We start from the raw sequence: 13,114 nt of genomic DNA, 5'->3' as shown, positions 1-13,114 counted from the left end.
TGGGCGACGATGACCCGGCCCATCCCCGCGCCACCCCCACCGGTATGCCTGTGATTTTTTATTTTTCCCATCACTCCAGTATAAGCAGAGGGGGACGTTTTAGGCACGAAAAATGGTGCTGAAAAACTGCTTATACTCTAGGATATACGGGATGTGTAATTGTGTATAATTGGGAAGCAGATGCCAATGGTTGTGAGGGTAAAAGAGCGAGTTTTCTTTCCTTCAATTTTTCCCTTCCTTTTTCTTTCTTCTCTTCTCTTTTTTCCTTCCCTTTTTCCCAATTTTTTCCATGATAAAAATTTTCCCAAAGAAAAAAAAATCCCAGGCTTAAAAAAAAAAAAGAAAGTATTTAAAAAAAAATTATTAAAAACTTGTATTAAAATCTACAAAATATATCTTAAATGCTGAAAATGAGCCTGATTAATGAAGCATATTTATTGGGAACTATTTATAAAAATAACTATTCGATTTCGGCATTCAGATCTTTGGGTTCGAGGCTACCAAATTCATAAATTTTTCTCGACTCTGCCCTGGACATTTGTAGTACATAATGGCCCCCTCTCTAACTTTTTTTTTTCAACTGTTTGGATTGCTGCAAAAGGTAAGATCTGATGGATCAGAGTTGTGATGTGTATGGAAATGGGCCTTCGGTGCCACCACGTGCATCTAGCACCAACCGAAATGATTCATGTAACCTATTTTGTGTGTTGTCCGAAGCAAGGGCCCTGCCAAAGACCTCACCTCAGAGTTATTATATTATATCCAATAAATGTTATTTCATTTAGACACAACCTCTCTCTCTAAATTCTACTTTTCACCTATAGCCTAGTAGGACTGCTTCACTGTTTAAATTTTTTGTCTTTTTTTGGCACATTGGGTATGTGTAACGCAGTATCCTCGGCTTTGTTTCTTCTCCTTTCTGTTTTATGTAGAGCTCCCACACAGTCTATTTTTGCATTATTATTAAGTCTAGTAGGGCATCCACTCTGGTCGGGCCCTGCACCATTTGAGACAGACACTTTTCTTTAGCTATAGTCGGAAACCTGTTTCCTTTATGAGATTCACAGGTCTCAGTCTCTCAGTTTATATCAGGATAGTTAAAGTCCCCCATTATTATCACATCATTTTGATTTGCTGCCTTGTTTATTTGCCTCAGTAATTCATCTTCTGCCTCTTCCATTATGTTTGGTGGCTTATAGCAAACCCCTATCAATTTTTTTTTTAATCTCCATATATTTCTACCCATAATGACTCCACATTATCGTTTTCCTCCCATATATCCTCCCGCAGTGCGGCCTTCAGACTGGACTTTACATAAAGACAAACTCCTCCCCCTTTCCGTTTTGTCCGATCCTTCCTGAATAGACTATAATCCTGTATGTTGATTGCCCAGTCACAGCTATCGTCCAACCAAGTCTCTGTTATACCCATCACATCTATTCTAACCCCTCCCTCCGCTCCATCCCCAGGTACATTAGTAAGTCCCCTCTCTATCTACACTATATTCCCCCTCTGTGTTGTAGGTTCCCTCCCCCCCAGTCCCTAGTTTAGTCATAGTCAACCTTCGGCAATGCAGATGTTTTGGTCTTCATCTCCCATGATGCTTTGGCAGCATTTTGGCTGAAAGAGCATCATGGCAGATGTAGTCCAAGAGATCTGTAATGCTAAAGGTTGCCTAGCCCTGCCCTAGTTTTAACCCCTTAAGGACGCATGACGTAAATGTACGTCCTGGTGCGGTGGTACTTAACGCACCAGGACGTACATTTACGTCCTAAGCATAACCGCGGGCATCGGAGCGATGCCCGTGTCATGCGCGGCTGATCCCGGCTGCTGATCGCAGCCAGGGACTGCCGGCAATGGCCGACGCCCCGCGATCTCGCGGGCGTCTGCCATTAACCCCTCAGGTGCCGGGATCAATACAGATCCCGGCATCTGCGGCAGTGCGCGATTTGAATGAATGATCGGATCGCCCGCAGCGCTGCTGCGGGGATCCGATCATTCATAACGCCGCACGGAGGTCCCCTCTCCTTCCTCCGTGCGGCTCCCGGCGTCTCCTGCTCTGGTCTGTGATCGAGCAGACCAGAGCAGGAGATGACCGATAACACTGATCTGTTCTATGTCCTATACATAGAACAGATCAGTATTAGCAATCATGGTATTGCTATGAATAGTCCCCTATGGGGACTATTCAAGTGTAAAAAAAATGTAAAAGTAAAAAAAAAAAAGTGAAAAATCCCCTCCCCCAATAAAAAAGTAAAACGTCCGTTTTTTCCTATTTTACCCCCAAAAAGCGTAAACATTTTTTTATAGACATATTTGGTATCGCCGCGTGTAAAAATGTCCGAACTATTAAAATAAAATGTTAATGATCCCACACGGTTAACGGCGTGAACGAAAAAAAAAAAAAGTCAAAAATTCCTACTTTTTAACACATTTTATTAAAAATTTTTATAAAAAATGTATTACAAGTTTTTTATATGCAAATGTGGTATCAAAAAAAAGTTCAGATCATGGCGCAAAAAATTAGCCCCCATACCGCCGCTTATACGGAAAAATAAAAAAAAGTTATAGGTCATCAAAATAAAGGGATTATAAACGTACTAATTTGGTTAAAAAGTTTGTGATTTTTTTTAAGCGCAACAATAATATAAAAGTATGTAATAATGGGTATAATTTTAATCGTATTGACCCTCAGAATAAAGAGCACATGTCATTTTTACCATAAATTGTACGGCGTGAAAACGAAACCTTCCAAAATTAGCAAAATTGCGTTTTTCGTTTTAATTTCCCCAAAAAATAGTGTTTTTTGGTTGCGCCATACATTTTATGATATAATGAGTTATGTCATTACAAAGGACAACTGGTCGCGCAAAAAACAAGCCCTCATACTAGTCTGTGGATGAAAATATAAAAGAGTTATGATTTTTAGAAGGCGAGGAGGAAAAAGGCCAAAATGGGCTGAGTCCTTAAGGGGTTAAAGACTTCACCATTCTAGCCATCTTCCCTCCAAGCACAGCTGCACCCTCCCCATTGAGGTGCAGCTCATCCCTACGGTAGAGTCGGTAACGACAGCGAAGTCGGACCAGTTCTCCATTAACCCAAACACCTCCTTCCTACACCAGCTTCTGACCCACTTGTTTATCTCCCTAATCTTCTGCTGCCTCTCTGTGTGGCTCGTGGTACAGGGAATATTTCAGAAAATATTACCTTGCCTTAAGCTTGTGGCCTAAGTCCCTGAAATCCTTTTTAAGGACACTCCACCTACCTCTTACTTTGTCATTGGTGCCAATATGTACCATGACTGGTGGGTCCTCTCCAGCCCCACCCAGCAACCTGTCAACTCTAGCACCAGGAAGATAAACACACTGTTTGGCGATCCCGGTCTTTGTGAAAGATCGCCCTGTCTGTGCTCCTAACAATAGAGTCCCCCCACTACCAGTAACTGTCTATCCTGCCCTGCACTCCTCCCTCCTTACTGGAGCAGACACTACCCTGGCAGTATCTTGCTGCAGTACTACTAGCTCTGAAAAGTCATCCCCCTCATCTGCCAACTGGGAAAACTTGTTGGAGTGTGCCAGTTCAGGACTAGCCTCCCTGACACACTTCCCTCTACCTAGTTTTCTAACTGTAACCCAGCTAACTGCCTGACCTTCCTGCACCTCTGTCCCAATATCCTCCCCCACCTCTACCCCAGAGAGTACTTGCTCAGTTAGCAGGAGACTCCTCTCTAAGTTGTCAATGGGTCTCAGTGTTGCCAGTTGCTCCTCTAGATCCAGGATCTGGGCTTCCAAATGAACAACTTGCACACATCTCACACAACAATATGCACCCTCAAACTGCTGTTCAAGGATTGCATACATTGAACAGGATGTAAAACGGACTGCATTTTGCAACATAGAAGCCATACTAGTTATCGGGATTTCACAGATTAACAGCCAAAGACAGAAAGTTAATATTACAAATAAATTCTCTGTAGACCTTTTGAGTTAAAGTCTCTACAGTGTGAGCAAAGTACCACTCACAGGGATCTCAAACTCCTGCTTTCAAACTCTAAGTTTTCTAACTCTCTTACAAGTGCCTCTCTTTCCAAAGCCCACTCAGACAGAGCACGCTCAGAACCGAGTCCTAAACTAAGATTGCACCTGTGTTTGACCTATCTACCCCTCCCCTAGAGGCAGAGTGGAGAAAGAAAAAAAGGTGAAAAGACTGTTTAAAATTCTAGCAGGAAGTAGTACACTGCCACCAAAAACAAACAAAAATAATCAAAATAGACAAAATCACTAGGCCCAGATGGCATTCACCCCCGTGTTCTAAAGATATTAATGTAATAGACCCCTATTTTTAATATTCAGGGACTCTATAGTGACAGGGACTGTTCTCCAGGACTGGCACATGGCAAATGTGGTGCCAATATTTAAAAAGGGGGTCAAAAGGTGACCCCGGGAATTATAGACCTTTTAGTTTAACCTCAGTTGTATGTAAATTGTTTGAGGGCTTTCTAAGGGATGCTATTTTGGAGTATCTTGATAAAAATAAAAGACTCCATATCAGCATGGCTTTATGAGGGATCGGTCCTGTCAAACTAACCTGATCAGCTTTTATGAGGAGGTGAGCTCCAGACTGGACCAGGGGCAATCATGGATGTTGTATATCTGGATTTTTCCAAAGCATTTGATACGGTGCCACATAAAAGGTTGGTGCATAAAATGCGAAGGATTGGGCTGGGGGAGAATGTGTTTAAGTGGGTAAGTAACTGGCTCAGTGATAGGAAATAGAGGGTGGTTATTAATGGTACTTATTCTGATTGGGTGACTGTTACTAGTGGGGTACCACAGGGGTCAGTCTTGGGTTTTGTTCTATTTAATATATTTATTAATGACCTTGTAGAGGGGTTGAATAGTGAAGTAGCAATCTTTGCAGATGATACTAAACTCTGTAAAGCTGTAAACACTACAGAGGACAGTGCATTGTTACAAATGGATCAGGATGAGTTGGAGGTTTGGGCTTGAAAGTGGAAGATGAGGTTCAACACTGATAAATGTAATGTTATGCACATGGGGAAGAATAATCCGGGCTTGGATTATGTATTAAATGGGAGCACACTTAGGATGATTGACATGGAAATGGACTTGGGAGTCTTAGTTAACAATAAATTTAGCTGTATTGACCAGTGTCTGGCAGCTGCTGCCAAAGCAAATAAAATCATGGGGTCCATCAATAGGCACATAGATGTCCACGACAAGGAAATAATTCTACCGTTGTACAAATCACTACTCAGACCACACGTAGAATACTGTGTATAGTACTGGGCACCAGTGTACAAGAAAGATATAGTGGAGCTGGACAGGGTTCAAAGACTGGAAATCAGGGTAATACAGGGAATGGGAGGACTACAGTACCCATTGACCCATTGAGATTATCATAATTGGGGTTATTTTAAAAAAAAAAAAAAAAGAAGGCTTAGGGGCGACCTAATAACTATGTATAAATATATCAGGGGGCAGTACAGAGATCTCTCCCATGATCTATTCATACCCAGGACTGTATAACAAGGGGGTATTCTCTACGTCTTGAGGAAAGAAGGTTTCTACACCAGCACAGATGGGGGTTCTTTACTGTAAGAGCAGTGAGACTGTGGAACTCTCTGCCAGAGGAGGTGGTCATGGGAAACTCTGTAAAAGAGTTCAAAAGGGGTCTGGATGCATTTTTGGAGAACAAAAACATTGCCGGTTATGTATACTAGGTTTATGGGGACAGAAGGTTGATCCAGGGATTTATTCTGACTGCCATATTTGGAGTCGGGAAGGAATTTTTACCTCTAGTATGAGGGTTTTTTGTCTTCCTCTGGATCAACTCATTAATGATATAGGTTGAACTTGATGGACCCTGGTCTTTTTTTAACCTAATGAACTATGTTACGTTTATGCCATTGACTGTGCAGATTAACAATATATTTTAAATAGTTTGGACACTTATGCACGTGGTCATACCAAATAGGTTTGTTTATTTACATTACATTATTTTATTTAAAAAAAAAATGAAGGGGGTGATTTCATAAAAAATTTTTTTTTTTTTTTTTAGGAAAGGGGCTTAATCACATTACCATTTTATTCCAATTTTTTAGTCCCCATAGGAGACTGCTATCTGTGATCTTTAGATTGCATACACTGAACAATGCTGTTCTATAGCACAACATCGATCAGTGTTATTGGCGCTCCATTAGTGCAGGCTGCTGATGAGCATGATTGGACAGGGAGAAGGCAGGTAAGGGCCCTCCCGCCGTCCTCTAAGCTGATCGGGACCCCACAATTTTGTAGCGGTGGTCCTGATCAACCCACTAAGGCTGGGCCCACACTACGTTTTGTCCCATACGGGAGCGCATACGGCAAGGGGGAGCCAAAAGCTCGCGCTCCCGTATGTTACCGTATGCGCTCCCGTATGCCATTCATTTCAATGAGCCGACCGGAGTGAAACGTTCGGTCCGGTCGGCTCATTTTTGCGCCGTATGTGCTTTTACAACCGGACCTAAAACTGTGGTCAACCACGGTTTTAGGTCCGGTTGTAAAAGCGCATACGGCGCAAAAATGAGCCGACCGGACCGAACGTTTCACTCCGGTCGGCTCATTGAAGTGAATGGCATACGGGAGCGCATACGGTCACATACGGGAGCGCAAGCTTTTAGCTCGCCCCTGCCGTATGCGCTCCCGTATGGGACAAAACGTAGTGTGGACCCAGCCTAAGCTAGCTGGGGTGAGGTGGTTCCCACTGTTGATGTTACTATCAATTTTGATAGCAGCGTCTTAAGGTTAAATACCAGATATCGGCCAGCATCAGCCTCCTCATTGGTTGATTATATCAAGCTACCCGGTGCAGAAGCACATGGGGGCCCCATGATCCTCTATTGCCCTGGGGCCCCATGAGCTGTCACCTCAACCCCGGACCACTGATCTTTGATGACACCTCTGTCCATGTCAGGAACTGTCCAGAGCAGGATATGCTTGATATGGGGATTTACTCCTGCTCTGGCCAGTTCCTGACATGTACAGAGGTGTCAGCAAAGAGAACAGTGGTCAGTCAGAAAAGAGATTTAAAAGAAAATAACTTCCTGTGGAGCATACAGCAGCTGGTTAGTACTGGTAGGATTAAGATTTTTAAATAGAAGTCATTTACAAATCTGTAACTTTCTGGAACCAGTTGATTTGAAGAAGAAAAAAAAAATTTGTATTCCACTGGAGTACCCCTTCAAAAAAACATCTAGTGCCAAGACATTTTTTCCCTCGGCTGAGCTGCCGTGTGTGACGTTTCGCACACAGCAGGCCAGCTGGTACAGAAACGCCCCCTCTACTCATCTCTATGGGAGAGTCAGAGACAGTGTGTTCCTGTGTCTTCACCTCTGCCATAGAGATGGATGGAGTGTTTAAACCGGTTGACATGCTGGTTACAAAACGCGCTGTAGCAGTGCACAGTCAGGGCCAAGTCAAGGCAGCATATGAAAGATCGCAGGGGTCTGACCACTGATCCTGTGCACAGGGGATACATTTCTTAGCACAGGACATGCTTAATAAAAATACATTATGTTCGTTCAGTGATTAAGACCCTTTGGCATTTGAGTATTGAAACACCTAAAAGGGGGTTTTCCCACCTAATCAGTAATCAGTTTTGCAAATACCCATCATTGGCTAACCTGATTACTTTTTGCATTGTGCCCATCCTCTGTTTATTGTTTACAGCTTATTGCATAGGATACCAACCACTGCTTTACTGTTGTTGCCATGGCCTGGCTGTTGGGAGCTGAAACATGAGGTGGGCAAACCCCTTCAATGCTTCAAGTGTCTCCTTCTCTAATCTTCACCTTGGACAGTCTTAAATCATGATCTACTGGTATAACACACATGATCCAAGCTGCCCTAGTGATATTCCTTAATGATCTATTCACAAGTACAGTATTCTGTGCCGATTTGATTTGCAAGATTTTCTGCTGCAGCTCTCAATGTAAACTGAATAACTGAACATAGCTTGAAATCCTGTGCATCAAATCTGCGCAGAATACTTTACGTGTGAATAGACCCTAATGGGGTTGTCACCACAGGATAGGGGATGTGCCCCCAGTCGCAGGGGGTTCAACCACTGGCTGTACAGGGATGCTCCCTTTTAACAATTGAAAGAGTAGGTAAGGTTGGGTTCACACCACGTTTTGTTAACTACGGTTCCTGTATACGGCTGGGAGGAGGGGGCGGGACTTAATCGCGGCGCCCGCCCTCAGCCGTATTCAGGAACTGTATTTAATGCATGTCTATGAGCCGACCGGAGTGAACCGCAGCCTCCGGTCGGCTTCGTTTTCGGCCGTATGCGGTTTCCCGACGTCGACCACGTTTTTGCCTGCGGTCGGGAAACCGCATATGGCCGAAAACAAAGCCGACCGGAGGCTGCGGTTCACTCCGGTCAGCTCATAGACATGCATTAAATACGGTTCCCGAATACGGCTGAGTGCGGGCGCCGCGATTAAGCCCCGCCACCCCTCCTCCCAGCCGTATACGGGAAGCGTAGTTAACAAAACGTGGTGTGAACCCAGCCTAAGAGGTGTCATAAGTTTTTCACTGCATGGTTCAATCACTTATTGAATCACCTATTATTGCCCTGTTATTTTAGAGTCATTCACTGTGTGCATAAAAAACCTTTACTACATTAAAGTGCAGACAGATGATGTCAGTATGTGACTAACTATAGTAAAAAAATCTTTAAATTACCAGTCATAGCTAAAAGCCATAGGGATTGGTGATGATTAGGGCCCTAATAGTAATTCACCAGCCATGGCTTAGATCATTTTCTTGTATTAATGAAGCAAAAACTATCTACTTTTATTTGCCAAGTGGAAATTTGCAGAGAAAAATTAGAATACATACCATGTATTGTGGGAAACAGGCTTGTGCATAAATTGTGATACAAATTTTTATCTTGACTCATCTCAAATACTTTTTCCCATTCTTGAACAGTCATTTGATTCTTTATACTTTCTGCTGTTTGGTCTTCCTCCCTCAAATCTTTGCCCCCAAACTGTAAAGCGACAAAGATTCAGTGATCACCGTATGCAATGATATCATTTAAAACAAGGTCACATTCTGTGTTCTAAAATGCTTACCCGTGGGTTTGTAGCCCCCACATAACATGCTAAAAAGGCCAATCTGTAAGATAAGTCTTTGACTCCCAAAGCTTTTAAACCCTGAACTCCTTCAGAATTAAATCCTTCACCACCTGTGACTTTGGCTCCTGTCTCCATTCGCGCATCTAGAAATAGAAGTTGGATTTAAAAATTTTAATAGACAATGGAGGACAATTATCAAGCTGTCATACAGTAGAAAGCTCTTAGTTGCCCATGGGAACTTACCAGAGCTCAGCTTTCATTTTAAAAGAGCAACATGAGAAATGAGATGAGCTTTAGTAGGTTGCTATGGGCAACAAAGGGAATCTTACTATAAGGCAGCTTGATAAATTCTCTTTTAATAAGCTAAAAATCTATATATATATATATATGGATCAGCCACCAAACGAATACATATATCCCAAAGCGTATGACATCCATAATCCATTTAGGGTGCGTTCCCACAGGGCGTATACGCAGCATATTTTACGTTGCGCAAAATTTACGGCAGCAGCGGGAAATACGCTACGTATTCCTTGCTCACTACACACAGGCCTTTCCGGCGGCAGCCCTTTGCGTGTAGTGAGTTTTGTAGGCGGGCTGTGTGCCGGCGTGTCTGACATGCGGCTCCGCCTCCAAAACTCTCTACACGCATAGGGCTGCCCTCGGAAAGCCCTGTGTGTATAGTGAGCAAGGAATACGCAGCGTATTTCCCACTGCTGCCGTAAATTTTGCGCAGCATAAAATACGCTGCGTATACGCCCTGTGGGAACGCACCCTTAAACAAAATATAACATTGTTTTAAGTTGCAGAACTCCCAGCATCTACACAAAGGATAAAGCCTTTGTATCCAATTCCCAAATGGAAGACTACTTAAAGGGGTACTACGCCCCAGGACATCTTATCCTCTATCCAAAAGGATAGAGGATAAGATGTCAGATTGTGGGGGTCCCGCTGCTGGGGTCCCCCGGGATCTCTGCTGCAGCACCCCGTTATTACTGCACAGAGCGAACTCTCTCTGCGAGTAATGACGGGTGATACAGGGGCTGGAGCATCGTGACGTCACGGCTCCGTCCGATAGACTTGCATTAAGGGGGTGGGCTGTGACATCACGAGGGGGCGGTGCAGTGACATCACAATGTTCCGAACCCTGTATCGTCCGTCATTACGCACAGAGCGAGCTTGCTCTGTGCAGTAATGAATGCGGGGTACTGCAGCCGAGATCCTGGGTGTCCCCAGCGGCAGGACCCCTGCGATCTGACCTCTTATCCCCTATCCAAACAGATTCTAGAGGCTCAAATGGATGGGTCATGAGGGCGTCTAGTAGAGATGAGCGAACTTTTAAAAAATTTGATTCGGCCGATTCGAATTTTCCGAAAAAGTTTGTTTCAATCCAAATTTTTTCGTGGTGAATCTATATTAAAAAAGGCTATTTCTAGCCTATGTACAGCCTCTATAGGGGTATAGAACACTTTGCTGTGTTCTAAAACGCATATTTAGTGTGCTGGGGTAGTGAAATAATACGGTTATTCAGAATAACATGCAGATTACCGGCATCTCTTTTAGAATCACTGCCGCACAGCAGCACAATGACCGAGCCTGTTGGTGGCATCAGTGTCAGGAGAACATATAGTGACTGAATGACTCAGCGTGGACGTGTTGGCAGCATGAGGACACCATATAGTGGCTGAATGACACAGCGTGGACATGTTGGCAGCATGAGACGACCATATAGTGGATGAATGGCACAGCCCGGAGTTGCCAGCAGCAGGAGTAGGCACTAGGCCTTCACAATCCCTAAGATTAAAAGGTGAATTAAGAAATTTAAATTGAAGATTTTGGATAGCGGGTGCTACCTATGAGAAAATTTTAAATTCCCAGACCCAGGCCCAGCAGCGGCATCAGTAAACCATATATTGCCTGAACGACACAGCCTGGAGTTGGCTGATGCATGAGGAGACCATTGAAATTTCTGATTTTTTTTATTTGAAATTTAATCAAACTTTGAGGGGCCTGGACCCCATCGTGTGGGTACGAAGGACCAAATCCAACAAGCCCCCACAGCAACATCAGTAAACCATATATTGCCTGAATGACACAGCCTGGAGTTGGCTGATTCACGAGTACACAGCAGGGCTTCACAATCCCCCCCAAAAAACACCACAATTTTATAAATTTTTGAAGAAGATTTTGGATAGCGGGTGCTACCTATGAGAAAATTTGAAATTAACAGACCCAGCGCCATCATTTTTTGATTTGAAATTTAAAACAAACTGAGTGTCCCGGACCCCAGCGTGTGGGTATGAAGGACCAAATTCAACAAGCCCCCACTGGGCTCATGTGGCCGTGAGATGTAGGCGCAACGTCTCCATTGCCCTGACCGGCCATTGCTTCCAAGACTTTTCGCCAAGGCAAACCATGTGAAGGACAGCGTGACACCGCCGTGACCTGCACACATGGTACTGTTGTTCATTAATGCCCCGGGTCACTCGCTTGCAAGGGTTCTCGATTTTTTTTTATTTTTTTGGGAGTTTTTCAGGATACAAAATTAAGGTTCATAAATCAGAGCTACTCCCCCTGGGTACCTCTTCCCCTAGATGGCTGCCGCAAGTACAAGATCTAGGGATTAGGATAGCCTCTTCTTCGATTACTTATCTGGGCATCAGAGTAGGGAAAACCCCGGACACACTATACAGACTGAATTACCCTCCCTTGTTTGATAAAATTTTAGCAGAATTACGTAAATGGATGACTGCCTCTCACGTTCATGGGCCGCTGCCACCTGATCAAGATAGTAAGCTTTGCCCGTCTCCTATATCCTCTTCAAACCTTACCTCTCCTACTGCGCCATACCAATGTCTGCACACTAAATTCAGCCTTTATCAAATTTATAGCACTCCATAAACTCATGTTGACTAAGCTAGAGGGGGGGCTAAATTTCCCAAATCTTAGGGGCTACAATTTAGCGTGCCTTTTTCGGTTCGTAACGGACTGGCTTCATGATACCTCCTTCCATGCTATTACTGGTATAGAAGGCGAGCTGGTGGCTCCATGGCATCTGACTGCCCTGCTTCATACTCCTTACGCAGAGCTGCCCCAGGTGGTGAAGCGCTCGGCATTATTGAAAGACATGGTGGTACAGTGGAAGGAGGTCCGCAAATTATACAAACTCCCGTTTCGGATGTCTAAACATTTCCTCTCATGGGCCACCCCTACATCCCAGCAGGCATCTCTAGAGACATCTTGCTTCATTGGAAAGTTAAGGGCTTGCGCAAGGCGGGCAACCTCATGGACTGCTCCGCTAAAAGCTGGATCCCCCCACCAACTCTCAGTCAAGTTCCAACTCCCGTCATCTCACCTATTCCCCCTTAACCAAATCCACTCCTTCTGTAAATCGATGCTACATATTCTGGATAAAGAAGCTCCTACCAATGATAGACAAACATAGGCACTAACCCCCGAAAATTGTCCATTTCTTCCATATACCCGACCCTGAAAAGGGTCCTTATAAAAGTCGACCCAGACACTCTTCCTCTTGGCACAGTTGGATTCCTGATGAGGATATCTCGGAGTGTATATTGCTGGGATGGCATACGGTGCTCAAATGTGTCATCAATGAAAGATGGCGGGAAACGTACTTTAAATTGGCACATAAAGCACTATACGGTTTCAATATACTCCCCACTCAGAGTTTCCCCAACAGGATCACGGCCTGTCCAAAATGCGCGACGCCCCTGACGGACACATGGCATTGGGTATGGACCTGTTCTTCCACACAGAACTACTGGCGCATGGTCCTTGACTACATACACAATACCTGGCATATCACTCTTCCCTTCACGCCTAGTTCCAGATGGGGGCTCGCCTGCCCTCCCGAAGATGCCCCAACTGGTTCATGTAGTCCTATTGGTAGCTCTTCCTTCGTGGTTATCCTCTTCTATACCTACCCAGACTATGCTGCTGACCCAACTGAAA

At 44.2% G+C, this 13,114-nt stretch overlaps 1 protein-coding gene across 1 annotated transcript in view; it reads right to left on the bottom strand.

Moving 5' to 3' along the window:
• Positions 1-13,114, bottom strand: part of LOC130273447 (maternal DNA replication licensing factor mcm6) — a 321,467-nt gene that overhangs the window by 157,058 nt on the left and 151,295 nt on the right. The window contains exons 7-8 of the mRNA XM_056520266.1: positions 9,140-9,285; positions 8,904-9,054 (exon numbers count right to left, since the gene is read on the bottom strand). Coding sequence (XP_056376241.1) covers positions 8,904-9,054; positions 9,140-9,285 — 297 coding nt within the window. The remainder of the gene's footprint in view (positions 1-8,903; positions 9,055-9,139; positions 9,286-13,114) is intronic.

This window comes from Hyla sarda, chromosome 5 (assembly GCF_029499605.1).
Source record: "Hyla sarda isolate aHylSar1 chromosome 5, aHylSar1.hap1, whole genome shotgun sequence".
Classification (NCBI taxonomy): Eukaryota; Metazoa; Chordata; class Amphibia; order Anura; family Hylidae; genus Hyla; species Hyla sarda.
This window is presented reverse-complemented; position numbering and strand designations above follow the sequence as displayed.